This window comes from Octopus bimaculoides, chromosome 1, assembly GCF_001194135.2.
Source record: "Octopus bimaculoides isolate UCB-OBI-ISO-001 chromosome 1, ASM119413v2, whole genome shotgun sequence".
Taxonomy (NCBI): domain Eukaryota; kingdom Metazoa; phylum Mollusca; class Cephalopoda; order Octopoda; family Octopodidae; genus Octopus; species Octopus bimaculoides.
The window spans coordinates 107,019,323-107,044,337 of record NC_068981.1 but is presented as its reverse complement, the minus strand read 5'-3'; the positions used below and the strand labels follow the sequence as shown (position 1 = coordinate 107,044,337).

Below are 25,015 nucleotides of genomic sequence, written 5' to 3'. Positions count from 1 at the left end.
GAAGCACAGCATCAGTCCAGATGCATTTTCCACTATTCAAAGCAGTCCTGGAACTCATGTGAAGTGATGCCTTTTAACGCCTTCATCATTTTTTCTTCACCTCTTCCACATCTGCAAATAGTACCAGTGATGACTTTTGAAAAAGGGTCTGGATCAACTTCCAACTGTTCTTTCAGTTCACAACACACATTCAGTTGTGATTGCTTTTGATCTTCCACGAGCAAGCAAGGTACAAATTTTACTGCAACTCTTTTCATTTGGAATCCCTTGCTTAAAATTTGTTAGGAGGAGCTCTAGGACACAGTTATATCAACAAGTTCATCAATTGTTTAGCGACGGTCCTCCACAATCAGTTCATGAATTTTCATGATGTTTCCATTTGTTCAGGAGGTCGACGGTTACTCTGAATGAGGTTGGTCTTCAAGCGACAAGTGATCATTTGTAAAGCATGAAAACCACTTGTAAACTTGTGTCTTTTACTCATGGCAGCATCCTTATAAGTTGTTTGAAGCATGACAACTGTTTCAACCACTGTTTTCTTCAGCAGAAAACAGAATTTCATGGAAGCATGCTGTTCTTTCGCTTCAGCCATCAAAATGCACCTCATGGCTGTAGGACTATATCCGACGATGCTGATTGGCAGACTGATGCCTGAGGGTCACATCAAGTGGCTTCTAGTGGCAGAAACTTGAACTACAATAGGCTTGTCCCACAGAGAACGTTTGGGTACCTTCATGTACAGTCAAGGTTTGTAATGGGAAAACACTTTGTTCTATTGGAACAAAGATCTTCGAAGAGAGCAAAGTCAGCCTTAACAAACCAACCAGCTAAGGAGTTATTGTTGCTTAGTGGAGGCAGTGTACCAAAGAAAATCAAGATGTGGGAGAGAAATGTATGCAGAAGGGTGATGGCATGCTTGCATTTAGTGATTCTGAAAAGAAGAAAGTATGGAAGTGTTATGAAAGGTTATTAAATGTGGCGAATGTATGGAAATGAGAGGCTTCCTAATGTGATTTCAACAGGGGGTTCGGCCATTTGTGTTGATAACGGTGTTATAGATAAAGTAATGAAGAAAATGAGATTGAGAAAACCCCTGGTTCATCAAGAATTACCTCTGAAATGCTTAAAATATCTGGTGGTGTAGTATTTAGCCCAGTCACTTGATAGTTAATCAAGTTGTGCAGGAAGGTACAGGAGAAGTATTTAGCAAAAGATAAACCACTGTACTTATCATTTGTTGATCTGGGGAGAGCCTCTGACAAGGTGTCTTGATTTCCCTATTTGGTGGTGGCTGCTAAAGCTAGTGAGAGCTGTTCAAGCCATGTACAGAGATGCTGCTAGCAAAGTGAGAGTTAACAATGAGTACAGTAGTGAATTTAGTGTGCAGGTAGGAATTTGTCAAGGTTCACTTATCAGTCCCCTCCCATTTATAATACTCCACCAGGCCATAACAGAGGAATTTAATACTGGTTGTGCATGGGAACTCCTCTACACTTATGACCTTGTTATTATAATTGAACGAGTAGAAGAATCAGAATTAAATTCCAAGTATGGAAGCAAAACCTGGAATCAAAGGGTTTTAAGGTTAACTTAGCAAAGACTACAGTTCTAATTAACAGGAAAACAGACAGAACACTAATCTCTGGGTAAATAACCCTGTTCCATATGTAGACAAGATGAGGGTAGAAATTCCATACAGTGTACTCAGTGTAAACTGCATGGCAAAGCAGACATAGAACATGGCAGAGCCCTCTTGCTCATTTGTCTGTTCTTGTCAAACCATCTAGCCCATGTCAGCATGATAAAAGGGACATTGAATGAGGATACTGAAAATGAGGAAATTTTATAAGTGCCAAAAGTAGATTATGCAGTAAACTGTCTGTACTCCATGTGAAAGCAGGAATACTTTAGTACACTGGAAATTTCACACTGCAGTCAAAGCAGAATACTGATGCACGAGACAGACTAGATTGTAAAGCTGTTAGATAATAAAAGAATCCTTTAGCTGACATAATGGATGTCTACAAATGTCACAATACTGCATTTAATTGAAAAGCTATCAATCTAATTCTTTGCTGAAGAGTTGGGTCCAGAATTCTTTCTATTAACTACTTTACATCACCACGACTGTACTGTTATGGATATCGTGCCCACCATTTATTTTCAATAGATATGTTTTGAGTAAAACTTATGAAGAGTTCCAAAACCTATTACATCATAGAAGGAACCACTAAAAATTCTACCCTTGTTTCTGGGGAAGAGTTCATACAGAACTTCAGAATGGTCAGTGATAACACTTTGAATTGAAGTCAAAATATGGTGATCGTGTAAATATTATCATCAGTTGTGTAATGGAGATAAGAAAAAGATAAGTAGATTCTGAATAGATGATTTTTTAATAAAAATTTACATGGTCTCTCCTGTTGTTTAGTTCAAGGGCAACCCTTATCAAGCAAGCCTATAACTAAAGGCATTTCATTTGTAAATGTACTATCTTTTTACGGATATGTAAAATTAAACCCTTTAGCATTCAAATTTCTCTGTCAAGTGTAATGTTTATTTACTCACACTGATATCAATTAGTCGTGCATTGCCTTAAAACTTTAAGATTTCAATGACATGATTATTTATTTTTAGAATAATATCATAGGGTAAGTATGAGAGGTCAGAGCTGGCCAGTTTGAAGATAAAAGAGGTGGATTATTTTGGCCAGATATGGCTGGTTTAAATGCTAAAGGTTTAACATATCCTTTCCTTATTTAAGATAGTAAAGTATGAGAGTGACCTGACTGCTATTTCTGAAAAGTTTAGTGACTGCACAGAGGTTGCCTCGTTGGCTGCCATATTTCAAACTCTGTCAGAGTTGACAATTTTTCCATCATGTAGTACTAAAAATAGTACTACAAGATGGTAGTGAAAATGGTGGTGAATCCATAAACATGTTGAATCATAAAGAAATCACTAAAGATTTTGTCTTCATGCAGTAAGCCATTTTAATCTATAACAAGAGTTGAATTCATTACAGCATATTACCAGAACATTTCATTACTTTACAGTGCTGTCACTGCTTGCATTTGTTAGTGCCCTTATCTGTTCTCTCAAAACATTCCTGCTGTAGCCACAATATTTTCCATTTTATTGTTCTGCAATCTACAATACAGTTAGCTGTTTTCCAACTGTATTGTGTAGATTGTAAAAGTTCCTAAATGTGTTTTGAACCATGGTCCCTTAACTAGAAGATTCCATCCCAATGGCCATTGCTATTCACTTTACTGTAATATCCTAATTAGAAGTATTAATTTACATACCATGCATAACAGACAATAGCACAACATTAATGTCTATAACAGTTAATCTCAGTTAATTCAAAAAACTGATTAAACATTTTCGGTTAAGTCATTTAACAAAATTAATGAACTAGAGCTTTCTAAAGTCTGATGGACATTTAATGCCTAATTCCTTGATCAATAAATTCCCAGAGTGATGAATAGATGAAAGATAATGTATGGTACATCTGTATAAATTAATGCTCCCTGTTACTGCATTTCCCATTAGCCCTTTCCAAAGATAATCATGTCATGTCATTACAGCCAACAATACGATCTACTCTGCAAATCATAAGTCTATTATATATAGATTTATGCTCTAACCATCATCTAGATACTCTCTATTCTTTTTCACTATACATGTACTAAGGATTGACTTCAATTCATGAATACCAATATTATATTCATATAGAAGAGCAATTGATTATACTTGCTTGCTAAAATAAGAACTGACAGAATACTCTTTGAACATAGCTCATCATTGTAATGTGTTAGATTAAAAAAAAAAAAGGCAATCATTTGTGTTAAGCAAGAATGGTGGTGGGGGAGGTGCTAAGCAAAAATAAATCACCAGGAATGAAACCACTGAAGCAAAGGGGCCACTTCAAGTCTGCTGGATCTGCTAGAAATGATAGCTAAAACTTCTTTCTATCACACCCGACAATCTTTTTAACGATAACATGGTCCTACATGTACTGTGTTAATAAAAATGCTATACCCAAGGCAAACATAAGTGCCTTTAAGTAAAAGTATCTCTTATGAAGACAAACCTGGAGTTAAACAACAACAACAACAACTAGATCACTTTTATAAATTCCACCAAAACATTAGATAATATAGTCTCAGATATTTCACAAACGGTGGTATGGTCATAGTTGTATCATATTTAATTATAAGGTCTGTTCTATCAGGGTTAACTTGCAGCTAAACAATACTTTGAAGTAGTATCCATATTGATCACAATAACAAATTTTTTAAAATTAAATTTCAGCAAAGATATTTGCAAGTTAGATTACAAAATGCACAGTTCAGTTTATTTTCTATGACAAAATTTCACCTTAATTTCTTTCCTTCTAATAATACAATCTAATTAGCAGGTTTCTTAAACTTTTCAACAGGATAGTCTATACACCATTTACAGAAGTCTTTTTAAAACATCTCTCAATTTCTAAATTGCTTTTGTATCACTTTAAAGAGTAGCTTCATACAAGCATTTCCAATTATTAAATATTTTACTTTGATAAGAACATAATTAAATTATGAAAGAAAAAGTATCCAAAATAACTACTATCATTATAATCATGAGGTGCATTGTGAGCAGCAAGAATCCAAACAATATCATATTCATCCATTCTCAATATGTTCTGGCAAGTTCAGATGGAACATGTTGATCACTGATCCTTTTCATCGGAGAGTATCTCCTACCTTTCGATGATGCATGTTCATAACACACACACACACACACACAGAGACAAGAATGCACTTTGCACCAAAAGCCAACATGAGAGGTTTTCTCAAGGTAACTACTGCAGTAAAGATTGTTCTAACACAACATCCAGTTTTAAGTGGGGATAAATACACAATTCATTGATATAAGGTTATTTTAAGACTCCATAGTTTTTCAGCTTATAGTGCGCCTCCTCAGTCAAATTGCCCCCACCCTGCACCTGCAATCAATGTATCTAACAAGAGTACTGGTTCTTGTTTAAGGAAATCAACAAACAAATCATTCGCTAATGCATGCTGAACTGATACTGATTCATGAGATGCATGCAGAACAACAAGAATCCTAACAATAATGTATCCGTTCTCATATTCTAGTTTAAATCTGCTAGAATATATTGAGAATGAACAGATATGTTCTTGCTTGGATTCTTGCTGTTCAGTGTGCAACACATGAATTATTATAAGTTTGGCAGATATCAGCATGCATCACCAAATAATTGGTTAACTGATTTCTGTAAATAAAGGGCATGTACTTTTGTCTGATTTATTGATCCAGGGGCAGGTTTGACTAAGGAGACACACAATAAGGTTGAAACTCTGGTGTCTCAAAGCTCCCTTACATCAATGAATCATATGTGTTATGAACACACATTGTCTATAGAGAGGAAGTGTTTTCTGATGAAGCAAAACAATAGTGATCAGCATATTCATGTTTGAATCTGCCACAATGTACTGAGAATGGGTAAATACATTACTATAACCATTATACTGCTAATTTCATTTACCATACTGATATACATGAACATTTTCACTATTGGCAAAAACAACAACAATCCATGTTTGTGCATATGTGGTATGTTCTTGTACCTAGAGAGAGTTCAACTGCTTGTCCTCGCATTTAAAAAAAAATTGTTTTATTTTCATTCTCTTCATTAATCTGATGGACTTCAGATGATTATGAAGAATGATTAGCTAGCATTCCATAGACATTTGTAGTCTAATCTGACATTGTGACAAGGCTAGCTTTTGCACAGTTTCTATCCATTCAATTTCACTCAACAAGGCTCAGATCAACACAAGACTATAACAGAAAATACTTGTTCAAGATGTTGTGCAGTAGCATTGAACTCAGAAACTCGTGCTTTCTAAGCAAACTTAACAAAATGGTCATGCATCTACAACTATGGGAATGGTAGTCACACCTGTACTGCATATCCTTGCAATTTTAAAGTTTTATATTTGGAAAACTTTTCAGTTTCTGATTAAAAATTTTTTTTTTTGTTATTACTTTTTTCCTTAAAATAAAATCAAGAGTTGCTTCATTTCCATATATTAAAATTTTTAAAAGAACCAAAATATTCTCCATCTCCATAACTTACTCAAAAATATTAACTAAACACAGAATGTATAACTAAAACATAAAGATAAAAAAACAAATTGCACCAATACAATTTGGAATTTAAAAATAAAAACAAAAAAATGCACTAATATCCAGACTTTATATACATGGATATATTAAAATATTCCCAAAAAAATTTTCCAAGCATTTTACTTATTTCTTTTAGTACCAGTATAAATGAATTTCGGCTTACCTCTTTTTAACAACTTACGTTCAGTCTTATCTTATGACCAAGGAGGGAAAAAAAAAAAAAATGCGAATTTAAATAATAAAATTGTGCAACAAAAAAAAAAAAATAAATAAAAACCCAAAAGTCAACAGTAAAAATATATGGGAAAAACATCATACCAATATATTAAAGATACATTTTTTTTGTTTCTTCTGTAAAGCTATGCTTTACAAATAGATTTGCTGACATGCATTCACAGAGAGAGAAAACAGTGATATACAATGGTATTGGGAGAGTGGGGTCAGGGGAGTGATCCAGCTGAACAACACAATGCTGAAAATCAATAACTCTTATGGAAAAAGGTAAATAAATGTCTTTGAATTGGTGAACAACCATATGTTAGAACTGTTCCATCTAGCTATGGTTACATTCTTACAAAATATAAAAGCTGTATTCTCAACAGGAAATCTTCGTATCTATTTATATGAATATTTATGTGTGTGTTTCAGCATATATATATAATATATACACTCTCACATACATATATACATACTGACTATTATGCTAAAAGACAGTGAGAAAACTGTTATTTTTTTTGCCTAATATATCACATACAGGTTGGGACAATTAGTTATTACACCAAACATTCAACAAAGCACAAAAAAAGTTGTTTCAAATCTATACTGCTACCCAGTAAAATTTAACATTGACAGTTAGGAAAGAAAATAAAGTGTACATGCATGTTATTAACTAGGGTGAAGACTATGGATAGACAATAAAAATACCTACAGTGTGCATCTAATCTAATTGGCTTGATATGACAGCAAACTAGAGAAGAGTACGGATCATGAGAAAATAACAGGGGTAGTACAATATGTAATAGGGAGAAGAGGGTATGTGGCAGGGTAAGAATCAAAGTAATGAACATATAATTTAGACATACATACATACATACATACATACATATATGAACACATAGGGAAAATATCCTCTAAAATACAAAATCAAATGAATAAAAAAATACATATAATCTTTACGAAATTTAAGAGAATATGAATTTATTTTTATCTGTACACAAAATAAATCTTCTTTGAAGGTATTTCAAAGTTTCAATAAGGTTGTGTAGCACATCTAAAAATACCAAATACCAGATTACTATTTATAACTACAGATTAAATGTAACTATAGAAACGGTAGAGATTAATTGCAAGCAGAATCAGTAGCCTAAAACATGAGTTAGTAGTAATATCATACAAGAGGAAAGGAAATATATATTTCTTAAACTAATAAACTTTCAAGGTTTCTATCACAATCAATCCAGGTAGTGAATTGCTTCACCAACTAATTGATCTATTTAATTGAAATAAAAGGCTCATTAGTATTTTAAAATTTCTTGTTTTATAATATTATAATGAACATTAAATTCCACCAATACCCCCAATGAAGAAGAAAACTACAGTGACAACTAATGCAAAAAAATTTTTTAAATTAACAAACAAAACAAAAATTAAAGCAAGCAAAACAAAAATAAGAAGCAAGGCATAAAACATCTGAGAAGGGATGCAACAATCCTGTCGATAATATTGATTTCTTCCTTAAGTACAAAGGGAAAAGTGAATATAGTTAACTGAACTGACCCCAGCTTCTTAACAGTACTATTTTATTGACTCTAGTCAGATGAAAGACACAGCTGATGTCAATAAGCCTTGAACTCCAATTGTGGTGACATGCTGATAATGTTAATCCACCCCATACTTACAGGCTACTATTCTAAATGGAAAGCTATCTTAAAAGATATTTGGATTTTGCAGCAGTGTTCAGTCAAAACTGACATTTTAAACTAACAAAATACTGAATAGATTTTTGAAAAAAATTGCTTGCAACCTGAGTGTAGTTAAAGAAAGGTAATGATCCAGGAAGATGTGGTTATTCAGTCTATGCCACTAATGCTCTTTGGAAAGTATGGAACTCATAATATTCAATTCATTCTCAGAAGTCAACGAGAAATATAAACCATCAATAGATATCATTGATTATAAGGAGTCAAGCAGAAAATGCAAGAATTTCATTTAAAAAAAAAAAAAAAATGAAATTTAATTGAAATAAACAAGCTTATTAGTATTACTATATTTACATTTTATAAATACACCAATGTTAATAATTAACAAAATTGAAAAAAATAAAACAAAACAAAAACATCAAGTCAAATAATACAGAAAGAATGACACAAAGGAGAGGAAAAAGAGTAGAAAAGATAAGGAGACAGTGGGGAGATACACACACAAACAGATATAGTGGGTACAAAGTTGGAAAACAAAAAAGGGACACAAAACCAGTCCAACTGGGCATCTTTTCAAGTATGATTATGCACATAAAAATACAGATCAAATGTATGTGTGTGTATGTATATATATGTGTGTATGTATATATATATATATATATATATATATATATATACACACACACATACACACACACACACTACACACAAACATATATATATATATATGCACACATGTATTTACATATTTATTATACTCCATATATATGCATGTGTACACGTATGTATGTATATATATATATATATATATATATATACAAAATATACATACATATACACTTTAGTGTTTGTGTGTATGTGTGTATATATATATATATATATATATATATACACACATACACAAGCACGCACCTGAATTCAATTACACCATGTGGCACCTTGGGCAAGTGTCTACTGTAATAGCCTCAGACTAATTATAAACACACACACTCACTGGCTCTATGTTATTAGACAACTAGTTAACTAATTAACTAAATTGATTGTTTGATTAATTTTTCGGCCAATCAATAAAACAGCTAGGTTTTTGAAAGTTCTTTCTTCACTATTTCATGACCTTGTGAATGACATGCCTTCTCTGTCCTAAGTCTGCTGCAGACAGACCTGAAGCTGTCTTTGAGTAGAGAGGGCATATCATTGATGAGGTTGCAAATGACAATGAGAGGTCTTTGATGAACCTAGTTGACTGATTGACTGCATGGTTAATCAAACAATCGATGAGTTAATTAACTGGTTAACTATGTGTTTAATAATAATAATACAAGAAGTGAAATAGAACCAGTGTGTTTATTTGTTATTGGCATAATGACCCTCTCAAGATACAAGAAAACCTTTCAACTCATGTATTCACACCAAATGAAATGTATACTTGTGCATCTGTACATATACATCTATACATACATTCCTGTATAAGCATATATACTCAAACACACACACCTATAAATACATACATACATATATATATATATATATATATACATACATATATATAACATATATATACACACACGCATATGTACAGGGATGGTCGTATGATTAAGAAGTTTGTTCGTCCACCACTTGGCTTCTACTGTGTAAAGCTTACACAAGTGTTGTCTACTATAGCCCTACACTGACAAAGTCTTGTGAGGAGACTTAGTAGAGGGGAAAACAGAAGAAAAGACATGAGTGTATGTGTGTCTGTATGGATGTGTGTCTGTTTATGTCTGCAATCACTTGCACAAAAACGCTGCAAATAGTTGTTTGTCTTGTCAACAAATTGTATAGCACTCCGTGCCTTCAAAGCTGTGTGGAGTACAGGGAAGGGCTAATATAAGAGAAGTGTCCAAATGTAAAAACTGCTTATAACCTAACTGTTCTACTTATGTAAACATGGAAAACTGAAAGCAAAATGAATGAATATACTCATATGCACATAGATAGGTATATACATGAGTGTGGCTTCTCGAGCAAGACACTTTGCTCCATGTTGTTCCAGTTCACTCAGCTGTAGAAATGAGTTGCGATGTCACTGTATCAGCCTCTGCCTTTCTTTTGGATAACATCAGTGATATGGAAAGGGGAGGCTGGCATGCATGGGCGACTTCTGGTCTTCCATAAACAACCTTGCCCGAATTTGTGCATTGGAGTATAACTTACTAGGTGTGATCCTATGGTTGTTCTTGACCAAAGTGGGTCTTTACTTTTTTTTAATACATATAGACATGCACACACACACATTTCATATATACTCTTATATACGAGGAGAAGTAAAAATTATCAGCACTTTCACCATAACATATCTTTATTATTGTCACATTGTCCTCTGCACATGCATGCTTATAGTTGGTGCTATTGTGGTCATGTGATCGGAGTTTGAGCCTGATGGTTTACAAGGTCATCGATTTCCTACAGATGATTTGAAGGAAGTGGTGCACAAATGGTTGCATGACCAACTGAAAACATTCTTCTTCGAAGGAATATGCAAGCTTGTGGACCACTGGACCAAGTGCATTGAAAAGGAAAGAGAATATGTAGAAAAATGATGTACTTGTTTATCCTCTGTTCTGGTGTAAATACATTGAAAAAACAAGAGTGCATATAATTTTTGACTCTCCCTTATATATACATAAATGTACATACATAAGTATACATGCATATACATATATACACACACAAGCATACAGCTATGCAATATATGTATGTATGCAGTCTCTAGTGGTGGTCTGCATTTAGGTAAGTCCTGTGCATATGAACTTTCTCCAGCACTCTCTATCTGGGTGGGCCTGTACCTTCCCCTGTCACCATTAAGTAGATTACTGGAACTACCATGACTAGACTTGGGATGAACACCCGAGTGGTTTCCTGTTGCCTTCTCCAGGCAGATAGGATTTGAACTCAGAATGTACAGAGTCAGAAGTTTAAAGCATTTCTGCTGATGTACCAACAATTCTGCTACTCTCCCACCCACAGAGCAACATGAAATGAAATATTTTGCTCAAGAACATAACATACCACCCAGTCCAGGAATCAAACTCATGATCTAGCAATTGTGAGTGCAACACCCGAACAACTAGGTCACACACCTTCACATACATCTATTCATATGTACACATACACCTTAATATGCATATCTTTTGAACAAATATATATAAATTTAAATGCATATATGCATGTTCCAAGTTGTAGGCCACAGTTTTGCACCCACAGTGAAATGTTGGATGGGAGTACAAGTTTTCAAGAAGATCAAGACTATGCGACATCTGAATTTCTTTCTTTTTATCTTCTGACAGAATCTTGCATATTCCAAAACAGATATTCAGAAAATTTTGCTGATTTGAGAAATAATAAACACAAAGTACTGATATCAAGTAGTAGATTAGTGTGAAGAAATAAAAAAATGCAGGTTCTACCAGTAAATATATTAAAAAAAAAAATAGTGCAAGTATATTTTCCTGTATATAATTTTTGTGTAGCTCTTGTGCATTTTTGTGACACTTGGCTTGGACCATCTTCTGAATTGTTAGGACGTAACAAATGTGAGTGAATCAACATTTCCAAGCTTACTCAAGTCTTTTTGAAGCAATTCATCCAAAACAGTGAATTCATGCACACATTTTAGATATCATACCTTGAAATGGATGGGTATCGCTGCTAGCATGCACATGTTTGTGTATGCATGCACACACAAATATTCATACATATCATCAACATCATTGCTTTAATACCTACTTTTTCACGGGTCAGATGAAAGTACATTGGGGCAGAATTATCTACAGCCAGATGCCCTTACTGATGCCAACCCCAAAGTGAGACAGTAATCTCTCAGTTTATCAAACAACAACCCAAACATGGTTCATGGAGAACTGGATACAAATAGCATCATTTGACTGGGTCTTTTATTTACAATGATTGCATAATATATCAAAACATGTCAAGAAGCCTGGATATACTTTTATATTGTACTGCAAGCAAATGATACTATCTTCATGAATGATGACGCTATTGTTTATAACTAGTGAACAAACATAATGCTGAAAGCCAACACGAACTCACACATAGATACCCTTCCCCTACACACACTCTGAATGAGCTACTCCAAAAGCTTTGCCCAAGGTGCTGTACAGAGGGACACTTGCCCAAGGGGACATACATGAGTAAGTATCCACATATATATATATGTGTGTACCTTACATATACATATATATGCACATAAACACACACACATATGCATGCATATAGACACACAAACTAGTTTCATCCTAACCTTGCATTGCAGAGAAACACACAGACATTCCAAACACTATTGATCTCTTTCTCATCTCATAACCTAACTTCTACACAACTGTAAATGTCTCTATGCCTATTTGTTATCTCATCAGTGCTTCATCATAATTAATACACTTTTAATATACATGTACCTCCATACGACAAAGTTCATTGTTAATCAAAACAATATACATTTTAGGCACAGCACATTCCTTCAATGCTTTGATGTCCTATCAAAAGCACAAAACACTCAAATTAAACTATTCACTAAGGTGCTAACTTAATTTACAATTGTATTACATAGCAACTAAGTATTCTATGCCATTGATTAGGAAAGAAGACAATGTACGTCACCTTTAAGGAGTGGTTGACAAACTGTGAAATCTTTCTCTTTATTCCATGCAGTAAAAGCACAGAAAGGATGCATTCACATTCACACACAGCTAGGCTTTTGTAATATTTAAATTTTAGTTCCTCTGATTGATACTGTGTTGTGCATAAAATATATATTAATGATTGCCCATCAAAAATCTTAATATGCAAATTAAACTTTTCAACAGTTGTTAGACTAATTCATTAGTTTTATAGAACAGTTAAATATTCTGTGCCATGGATTAAGAAAGGGGACCAGGAATGTTTTCTCAAGTAGCCATTGACAAATCATGAAACAGTCTGCCAAGAAACTCCTCGCTTTTTTCTTCACATCAAAGCACAGAAGGAATGTGCTTACTTCCTTAGTTCTACTATAAGTAAAATTTGTAATACTTAAATACACACACACAGAGTCCTTGGGCAATAATTATTTGAAGGGCCCACAAGACACAGCTAAGCTAAAGGAGAATACAGAAGAAAAAGGAAGTAAAAGAGTAAGGAAGGAAATAGAGAAGAGGAGAAGGAGTATAGTAAATGAACACAAATAGCAAGGTAAAGTAAAATTATTAGGCAGAGGAAGATGCTGTGATAATAACTGAAGTGAACTGCCCTCTTAGTGAAAAACTGTAAAAACATGGCCCGCATGCAATACATACTTTGCAACACTGAAAGAAAAAAACAAAGAAAAAAAAGAAGACTTTAAGAGGGTAAGACCACAAATCTATGATCAACATAATTTGCAAGCTAGTAAGTTCCAACGACAATAACTTAGATTAAGGAAACAATTTAACTCTCTCTTATTTTTACATACATACTCATTCACACACGTTTATATATATATATATATATAAAAGGTTATAATCAACCATACGCATATACACATATGTATATTGAATTGGCTAAAAGTTCCAAATACTTCAACATATAAGTAATGAATAATGTATGCTATTTGTAATTTTATCAGAAAATATTAATCACAGATTAACACACAACAAACACTTAGATGTGTTTTGTAATACTTTTACAATTCATAGGCAAGTAGTTTAATTGCATGGCACAAACACTTTACTCTGTTTAATATGTGAAAATACAGTACAAGAAAAATCTCTTTTCAAATAGGATCTATAATTTATGACAATCTATTTTACAAACTTCAAATTAAACCTTTAAATACACACACAACACCCACACACACGTGCATTTACATAATTGCTATTAGCACACATGCATATGTAATTTTTAGTAGATACATTTTACAAAAAAATGATTGTTTAGATTTATTTTACCCAACATGGTGGATATGATATCTAAGAATTATTAAGAAAGGAAATAAGGCCTATTTTATCTTATTTGTGAGGCAAAAACTAATATTAGTACTGAGTTGTCTTCCAATGATAACCATTAAATGTTGTCTAAGAAAACTCTACAGCACCTCTCCTCACAGTACATAAACTCACTTTCTTTTATGAATTTCAGACTATTAATTACTTCACGTTATGTATTTATTTTCCCACTTTTGATGTACAAAAAGCTTAAGTTGACTTGTGTAAGAAATTCATCATTTAAAACAGTATAACATTGAACTAGGTACTGTAAAGTTTTTAACCTGTACTAACACTGTATGATTGAATGGTAGACTTAATTCATTTAACACTGCTATCTGGCCCTTGGTAGCAAGTCTTTAGCAGAGTCCACTCTAGTATAAACATTTATGCCAGATCTCTGAAGTGTTTCTTTTAACTGTTGCAATGCAGAAGCTTTAATTCTTCTCATCTTTCTCACATGTTATCTAGTAAAGTTTTCTCCTGTGACTACTTCTGCAGCAGCAAGTTTTCTTTTGTCTAAATGCTAAATACGATTTACCTGAATATATTTTATTCAACGCTGCTTTCTGTAACTTGAATTCTAGCAAACAATACACACTCAGCATACCAAATGCTGTTCTAATATAGGAATGAATTTACTTTTATCAGGTTGTGAATGATAGGTCTAACCATTATAGTTGAGAACACAGAAAAACAGAGAAATGCATGAGTCCTATGATTCATGACATCATTTACAAGCTAATATGCTTTTACATGTGTTGTCTATAAGGACAATTTTCTACTTCAACAGCATAAGGTCTTCACATGTCTGAGTGCATTCAAGCATATATCTATATGTATCATACTTCTTTACTACACACACACTTGACCAATATGTTGATAATGAAATGTAATAAATGGAAATAGAGCAGAAGCCTGCCATATATAAACCTTCATGTGGGAGATACAATATACTTAATAGCCAAAAGCATAATAGTTAATACCAAATACATTGGAAGATGAACAAAAATATTTGTAGAAAGTCATGGCAAACATAGTAATATAGAGACATTAATGTCATCTTTTTTTTTTATCATTCATTATGATTAAATTGTTTTTTTTATTCACTCGTTGGGTCTCAAAGAAAGGGCAGTGCCCATGGCCATTTCAAGCCCTCTGAGACAAGTGATACTGACACCATTTATCGCCTCTTTGAACCTTTTTAAGTCAACATCTGCAGGAAAGACATGAGCAGGATGAGAATTCCTGAAAAGCAAGGGGTGGGGATAATGATAAGTGTAGGGCTTAGATACAATAAGAGTAACCAAAGGATAAGGAATGAGTAGTATGTGGATGCCTAAGTAGGGGTCATATAAATCCAGCCAACTCTGAGGGAGCAGAGGCTGTTTCAGAGTTAAAAGCAGAAAGAAGAGAGAGAGTGTTCCTAGAGCATGCCAGAGTTGATGGAATGGGGTAGAAAAAGGGCTCTATCAATAGGGTGATCTTACGCGAAGCTACCAGTCCAAGAGGTGAAAGATGTTTGAAAGCTTTGCTTAGAGTGACAACATTGCTTTCACCAAATTCTTCCCAAGTATAGAACAAATTTACATAAAACTATTTTTTCTTTCTTTTTTCTTTATATCTTTTTTGCATACGTTGCATGTGTGTATATGCATATTCTTTATTTACAACATTCAACACAGAATAAACATTTGGTTGTTCTCACTTCTTTATTGTGAATCACAATAATAGTGATTTCTGACAGAGGCATACAATCATAAACTTTATGGACAAAATATAGTCAACTTGATCTATCCAATAATTTCATTGGTTTTATTTTATTGAGCCATGTAAAGAAAGTGATGCAAATTTGACCATGAAGGGACATGATCACAAAAACTAAGATAATGTACAGTGTGACAGTCTATTTTGTTCCATGATCTGCAAGTTCATTTGCAAGCTGTTCATCACTGTTCTAATAATTATTTCTAATATATGCACATGACCAGTATCATGGATACTAGGGCTGCTTCAGCAGATGGCCTCAATAAAAATGTTTCTAGTATAGGTACAAGGCCCAAAATGTTGGAGGAAGGGGTCAGTTGGTACCATTGGCTCTACTTCTTAACTACTACTCATTTCATCAACCCTTCAAGGATGAAAGGCAAAGTTGACTTTGGTGGGTTTTGAATTCAAGAGTAAAGAACTGAAACAAATACTGCAAGGCATTTTTTATGAAGCTCAAACAATTCTGCTGATCTGCCCACATATTCCCAAGGTACACTCATGATTTGGTGATGTGAATGTTTATCTTCTATGGTCATCATAAATAATTTTCTTAATCTAACATCCAAGTATATATAAACAATTAACAATTTCTGAAGTTTACAACTTTATGCAAAGCTTTATATTTTTTAAACTATTTCTATGAAAAAATGAAAATTTCAACAAACATTTCACATTTTCTGCAACTAATATGTTTTCAATCAATTTGTTTCCCTACAAGTACCTCTTACTCGAAATATGAATTTGACCAATATATTTTTGATGAATGATCCTAGATTGATTCATTCATTCATCTATCTATCTATCTATCTATCTATCTATCTATCTATCTATCTATCTATCTATCTATCTATCTATCTATCTATCTATCTATCTATATACATACTCTACAATCCTACCCACTGATTTTTAATAAAATATAAAATTATTCTTTATATATTGATTACATTGAGGCATAACCAGAAATTTATTCAAATGGAAAGTTTCAGGTTAAGTAACTAGATATGTAGTTTAGCAATCTGGTAAATGAACTGGTAATAAATGAAGAAGATAAATAACAATATCTTCTGTTGAAATATATAAATAGAAAAGAAATATATTGTAACTGCATAGTTTTCTTTGCTGAAGGAAATGTTTCAGTGCATGTACACACATACACAAATGGATTGCCTTAGTTTTGATGATGTGTGTTGGTCAACCGAGCTGCTGACTCAGTGAATAATTTAAGTGGCTGAGTATTCCAGAAACATTTGGTCCCTTAATGTAATCCTCATGTAGAATCAGTTTGATGCATAAATATGACTATGCTGGCTTTAAGCATTGTCCAGCTTCTTTGTAGGTTTCTATTGTTCCCCATTTTCACTCACAAGGCTTGTTAAAGATACTTTCCCAAGATGTCACAAGGAAGGGCCAGACCCGAGACCTCATAGTTGTGAAGCAACTGTCTAAATCAGTTAGCTCTGTGTGTGTGTGTGTGTGTGTGTGTGTGCGTGCGTGTGCATGCATAAACACCTGAAAATACATACACACTAAACAAAAGGCTAAATCATTGAAATATGACTTGTTGAAAATTCAGTATGTTCTATCTATTAAACTTCAGTTCTTTTTACGAAGCAATGCTACATGATTATTAATTATATTCTCTGGATAAAAGTTGAAATAAGAAAAACAAAAAAAAAACTTTAAAATTATTAGACACGAAATATTTTTTTTGTTTTTCATGTCTTGAGACCCTACTTCATTTTGGTATAAGTAAACTCCATAATTTTCTTAACGGTTTTAAAGTAAATATGTTTGATCAAAAGTCTCAGACAAACAATAATCAATCAAAAAGATTTCATAACAGCTCAAAAGAAATCTCTTAACATTTTATTCTTCATATCTATGTATCATTTTTATGTATAACAGAGTAATGTATTACAATGTTGTTGTTTAACCCTGGGGTATCATGAGTAGAAGATATCTATAACTAAAGATGCTCCAGTTAGGGACCATCTCAACTATGTACATCTTGGACAACTTTTATGTTTGTTCATATCTTAATGTAAAAAGATGTGACTTGAGTGAGATTTGGCAGCTTCTATTTTTAGCAGGGTGAGTGACCATATAGATACTCCCTTGTTTGTTAAAGGTCACAGATGCTGTGATCTTAAGGAAAACAATAGTTAACATATTTAGCTGGAGACCCATTTGTTTACATTTTGAATTTTTTTCTTTTAATTTTAGAAACTGAATTATGTTGATGTAAACATGATGATGAAAACTAATACTTTCCATTTTCCATGCTACATTTTAACTGGTTAATCATCCTACATCACTGTTATTTACAAATCATTAAACTGAAATCAACACCCTCACACAGTTAATCTTATAATCATATTTAGAAAAGTAATTCAACATTTTTTAATTTATAAGAATTATTTCTTTAGGCATCAATAATAATGATTTCCTCCAACAGCAAACTTTATCATAAAAACAATGCCATAAAGGAAGCACTTGGGATATAGTATTCGCTAGAGATAGGAATCAGCAAATAGAAGATCCTATATTTTGCTTTATCTCTTTAACATATATCCAAATCTAAGATAAATTACACAGAAGTTAGTTGGGATGTTATATTATTTCCAGTGTTAGCACTCTGATATTTTAGCATAATAAATATATTCATTTAGAACAGCTGTAACTGTATCAAATGCTGAAATCCACTTTGAGTTTTTCTGACTTCAGTTATTATGTATTGAACAGACTTCATTACTATATGGCTGCCATTGCTGAAATCATTAATTGCTCTCTGGCATTGTTGTAAGTATGTCCATTAGAAGTGAAAGTTCTCAGTTTGAACCTAGCTTTAGCTTGTGCGTGTATTAGTGGGAGGTGGGTGGAGGGAAGAGATATGTTGCAAATAGGTAATAAAAAGGTAACCATTTAACAGACTGATTGAAACATTGGCTAGAATATGGAAACATCAATGATGAAGCAAATAGTCTAAATATTTTATGTGGCTGTTTACCATATTTATTTAGGTATAATATACACCTTTTTGATGAAAAAAACAACAACACATAATCATGTGATTTCCAAAATGCTGACTTTACATCATGTTTATTTTTACACCTTACACAGATAAAGCTCAAGTGTCACTTTTGAATCTGTTTCTGTTTGATTTAGAGTATATAAACTTGTAATGCATTTTAGACAGCAAATTAATAAATGTAACCCTTTAGTATTTAAACTGGCCATATCCAGCCCAAATATTTTATCTATTTTATGTTTAACCAGCCACACCTACCCTACAATGTCATTCTAAAAATGCAACAATCACATTATTCAAGTCTTAAAGCTACAAGATAATGCCTAATTAATTTGAAACAATGTGAATAAATAAGGTTTACATTTGACAGAAAAATCTGAATACTAAAGGGTTAAATACTTCTTTTCCATACATTGTAATATTAAAGAATAGTCTGGGTATGTCCCCACTAATTTTTAGAAGTCAGTATGTGCAAATGTCTTACTCAATGTAATTTGTTTTTCCTGTGACAAAAAAATGTATCCAGTGAATATTTGAATACAATTATTAATTACCACATTATTTGTGGCAACTAACCTATTGTGTGCATGCACATACCTTAGAGAGAACAGTGCATGACATTTTTCTTCTAGGATTTCATTGTTCATAATTATAGGTGAGCATAATACAAGTGCATGTTACATATGAATAAATACAATATTTCAAGCAGCGTAATGTAAGGGTTTCTTCAATCCTAAAATTCAGACCAAAATTGAAATAAAAGTAGAAATATTTTCCTTGTTTAAAAATTGAATACATCTTGCCACTAAAGAAGTTTTTATTTTCCTTAGAACTAGAAACATAAGGCTTTAATAGAATCCTAAATTGGAGATTTATGAAAATAAAATGACAAAAAACTACAAAGATACTATAGCCTATTATTATGAATGCATTTTTTTCTTTCCTTAGGCACAAAACAAGTTTTGTTTAGAGATAGGTGTATAGATTCATTATACAAATGTATTATTGATTCAAGATGGATGAAATATGTTACTGAAATCTATATAATGTTTGAGGGTCTTGAAATAATGATAATCTTAAATTACCAGTGTAAAACTTACATCATAAATTGCCTCAAAGTTGTACTTCATACATGATAAAGGGAATAAAGTGTAAGGTATTTTTATAGATGCATCTCAATAACAGACATTCTGCTAACATCTCATCAATGAGGCTATGCAGACATTAACTGGTTCAATACATATATATTTTTTCTTCACTTATTAAATTAAAGCAATACTGAAAAAAACTTAGCCAAATCTTTTCAGTGATGGTATATTTCATACAACTTCAAGAGCAAAAACATTACTTTTACTTTACTTACCATTTGGTATTTTGTTGAAGATTCCACCAAAACTTTTTTGTGCTCCTCCACCTCCTCCTCCACCACCACCTCTATTACCACCAGAATCTTGATCACTTCTGCGTATACCATCAGAGCCACCACACTGTCGACTACTGCCAGCGCAGTCCGTATAATACATAATAAGAAAGACATCTAAAAGGAACCATACCATCGAAGTGGCCAAGATTATTTTACAGTACTGTAAACTTAGACGGCTGACCATAGCTATAGTTGTCACAACAATCACAAGACTAAACACTAGTTTCAACTGGTATGGAGGTATCCAAAGTGATTCTGAGAGTCCCTGCTGCTATCACAGACAGTAACAAATGAGAGGGTAAAAACTCAAGTCCAACTGGATCTGTAACCACACATGGTTTCTTTGAACTGCTTACAAAACTTGCACATATCTCACAACTTGGCCCAAATCAAGCAATAGGTTATCTGCAAAATAGAAATAAAAATACCAGATAAATAAATTGTATAAAAAATTGTAAATGCAAGTTTAAGATATCTTAAGAAAGACTAAACTTGAGACTAGTGACCGAGACCTTTGGAAATATGCTGTGCTTGAGAAAACCAGGCAAGCCAAGTGAGACCATAACCTGTGGCCTATGCCAGTGGTGTAACCATCCCACTTATGCATATCTTTCCTTCATTGGACACTAAACTCTGCTTGCGAAGACCTGTTGAGACAAGTGAAATTGAGATCAAATTCAATGACTGGCATCCGTGCTAGTAGAGCGCTAAGAGCACTATCCGAGCGTGATCGTTGCCAGAGAAGCTGACTGGCTTCCATGCCAGTGGCACATAAAAAGCACCATTCAAGCGTGATTGTTACCAGTGTTGCCTTACTGGCACATGAAAAAATATTCGAGCAAGGTCATTGCCAGTGCCGCTGGACTGGCTCCTGTGCAGGTGGTGCGTAAAAAACACCATTTGAGCATGGCCATTGCCAGTACTGCTTGATTGGCCTTCGTGCCAGTGGCATGTAAAAGCACCCACTACACTATCGGAGTGGTTGGCATTAGAAAGGGCATCCAGCTGTAGAAACTCTGCCAGATCAGATTGGAGCCTATTGCAGCCATCTGGTTCGCCAGTCCTCAGTCAAATCCTCCTACCCATGCCAGCATGGAAAGTAGACGTTAAACGATGATGATGATGACAATAAGCTATAAACAAAAATCCTATCTTGTTAGATTGCAGAGACCAGGTTTTTTAATTTTTACATGTCAGTAAGCGAGAAGCCAAATTAAAAGCCTCTGTAGTAATGAAGGAAAGTCTATTTAAAAAAATTTTTTAAAGTAATTATGCCACTCTCCCTATGTTGTTTTCTTTCTTTTCTCCCATGCTTCTACAGGTACAACTTGCAGAGACAAGTATTTGCTCAAATGTTTTTATAGGCAAATGAGAACAAAAGCTATTTGCCAAAAATACAAGGCTTCACTTCCTCACTTCCTGATTATTGAATTACATCCTTCTTCTTTCACCAACGCACCCCCACCCTGACTCCTCAACAACAACAACAACAACAAATGCCTCTGCTCTTCTGAAATTGTTGTATCTGTATCTTTGCTAACTTTATACAAATCCATTTAACCTTTAGCATTCAGATGAGTCTGTTAAATATAATCCTTATTTATTCACTTTGTTTTGAATTATCTTGTAGCTTTGAGAGTTTGATGATGTGGTAGTTTATTTTTAGAATGACTTTGTAAGGTAGGTGTGAAGGGTTAGATCTGGCCAGTTTGAACATAAAGCAGGTAGACTATTTGGGCCAAATATGGCCAGTTTAAATGCTAAAGAGTTAACGGACCTGCTTTTCTTATCCCAATGCCTTCCTCTGTATTATTTCCTCCATTTGTACTAAATGCTTAATCAAGTCTTCTAAAATTGGAACTCTCTGTCTGACTACACTAATCAGCTGTCCGTTAGTTTAATAAGCATAAAAATGGGTTGAATTCTATCCTTCAGAATTGTTAGACTAGTACTTACTTACATACAAATGATAACACATGTAAGAGAGAGAGAGATAAGGTGGTGAGCTGGCAGAATCATTTGCATGCCGGGCAAAATGCTGAGTGGCATTTCATCTGTTTTTAGGTTCTGAGTTCAAATTCTGCTGAAGTCAACTTTGACTTTCATCCTTTTGGGTCAATAAAATAAGTATCTGTTGAGCACTGGGGTCAATGTAATCAACTAACCCCTACTGCCTTTGTGCCAAAATTTGAAACCAATATACATAAGAAAGAGATGTACTATTATGTTACTTATTCTCTATTTCAAAGGAACGGTTAATATTTCATTGTTGTTTATTTTTTTTTTTTCCAAAACAAATAGTTAAATGGTTTTCAGACTCAAGAAAATTGAAACGATGGTGTAGGTAGGACAGATAAAGAATAATGTTTAGGTAAAAAGATAAGTAATAAAGTAAGAATGAAAAGCTGAAATCTATAGATTATGATATTGACTAGATAAAATTATTCATCTTCAATACTTGTAAAGATCAATAGAAATAGTGAGCTAACTGAAGATGTTTAGGAAGTGAGACATACATTAAAACAAAAATATATTATTAAATGATGTGGAAGAAATAGATGACAGGGTAAGAATGGCTTACAATCCAGCATGCTAAGTACCTATAAAATATTTGGTATTCATGTAGGGATAGCTTGGAAGATTTTACCAGCTGTCCCCCATGACCTACAAGGTGGAGAAATTGTAAACTATAGGCCTTTCAAATAATCATCACTGCTCTAAGTTGAGAAAAATGGCTACAGTCAAGGATGGAAATTTTGCTATAGAATCACTACCATCATCGTCTCACAAGAGAAATAAAAGGAGGGTATAAAATGGTTGTCAAAAAGTGGTTCACAATCAGAAGAATATATGGCTTCTGTTGGTTTTGTCAGCAGAGAAATATATAAGGAATGAATTAATGTACATGAAACATCAAAGATAGACATAATTTAGTTTAATGAAAATTTTTTTGTCAATTTATAAAGTAGATTAGTCCCTAACTTTTAAAAATGTTATACATCAAAAGGATGCATAGTATAGTTCTTGGAGATGCAAAAGACAAGTTGTACAGGATAGGAAAAAAAAATGCTTTCAAAAAATTGTCCCTTTCAAACTTCAACAAATTTTTTTTTTAATCTCTCTTTAGCCATTGATGCAGTTCCACTTTTAACTTATTCATGACATGCCATTATAAAAAAATGAATAAATAAAATGAAAATAAAAAAATAACGATTAAAACTTATACTATCATGCTTAACTCTCTTTAATCACTTCACTCTTTCATTTCAACAAAGTTACACAAAGTAAATCCTCTTAGAAAATTCAAGACACATTTAACATGATAGCTAACTCACTTCACATCAGCTTCCATTATGTATGAAATATCAACAATTGTCAGCAATCTTTATGTTTTGGAAACTAAGCATTAAATTAGAGATTATTTATTTATATCACATTACTGTCATAGTTAGACTTTTCACCACTGCCATTCGAAATGCTGTTAACTAATTTAGCTGATATATTTTTTGTCAAATACCACTAAAGTATAATGCTTAGGATCTGTGTAATAAAATTCATGATTCCTTAGAATGATATGTTACATATTATGTATATGTTTACATATCAATACTGCATTCACAGAGCACATGTTGAGTATGAGGTAAGTCATCTGAAGAGACTTATCATACACTTTTAAAATTAAGAAAGTCTATTTCCTGAACACATACCCCTATGAAAATGGGATTTACCTCAAAACAATATTTTCAGCAAGTTCACAATAATTTGATACATATAATATATGCTTGATTTAATTAGGATCAAACCTCTAGTGCTGTGATTCCCAACATGGGGTACAGGCCCCACTGGTGAGGCAAGATAACTTAAAGAATGGGTTATTAAAAACAAAATTCTTTACATCCATTCCATTGACAATTTTATCAAATTTTTGACACTTTAGAGAAAACAGGTCGTTTTCATCATATTCATAAGATCTGATGTCACTAAAGAGAGAATAAGATTATTTCCTTTAATTTAGTGGTATGTCAAAACATGTAGGTAATTACAAACGTTTGTGTGTTTGTGTGTGTGCATGTAGTATAGAACTGGTCAGTACTGAAAGCAATACAATCTTAATCCCCTATGGAGAAATAAACTGGAGACAGGCTTATGTGTGCAGATGTGTCTAAGAGTAGTGACTCTTTTGTCTCTTGTGACAAAAAATCTAGGTACACAAAAAAAATGTGGTGCAGCAGAGTGTTGATAGGGCAATAAATGACTTATCTGTTGCATACGATTTTTTTTCACTTTAAGTAAATTCCCAGGTAAATGTTTCTAATAGAAAGGCAGAAGACACCAGAAGCAAAAATAAGGAATATATATGCACAGTTAAATATAGAAGTGTAAAGTATAATTTGTGACATAATCTCTATAATAAACATGATATTGAATGGAATAATTCTCCGTTTGAACTTTTTTAATTACATATGTGTGCATGTGTAAGTGTGTAGTAGAAATCTACGGATGCACAAACGCACAAAACGGAGAAAATGAAACAAATATGGACAATTTGTTCAGAAACACCCGTGAGTGGGGAACAATTCTCAAAAATAGCCCCCAATTGTCCCCCCCCTGCCAAATTTCTATGTCCTTGGAATCTACATAGTCCGAGGCATATTTGTAGAGAATTTCATTAAAC

At 33.2% G+C, this 25,015-nt stretch overlaps 1 protein-coding gene across 14 annotated transcripts in view; it reads right to left on the bottom strand.

Annotated features, from left to right (window-relative positions):
- Window positions 1-25,015, bottom strand: part of LOC106872289 (polypeptide N-acetylgalactosaminyltransferase 1) — a 527,244-nt gene that overhangs the window by 144,051 nt on the left and 358,178 nt on the right. For 11 of the 14 annotated variants that reach the window (XM_014919219.2, XM_052969062.1, XM_052969078.1 and 8 more), the window contains 2 exons: window positions 20,281-20,745; window positions 6,365-6,394 (listed from right to left, as the gene is read on the bottom strand). In XM_014919219.2, the coding sequence (XP_014774705.1) occupies window positions 6,365-6,394; window positions 20,281-20,524 (274 nt within the window). In that variant the 5' untranslated portion in view covers window positions 20,525-20,745. The remainder of the gene's footprint in view (window positions 1-6,364; window positions 6,395-20,280; window positions 20,746-25,015) is intronic. The other 3 variants (XM_052969080.1, XM_014919225.2, XM_014919227.2) reach the window with 1 other exon arrangement.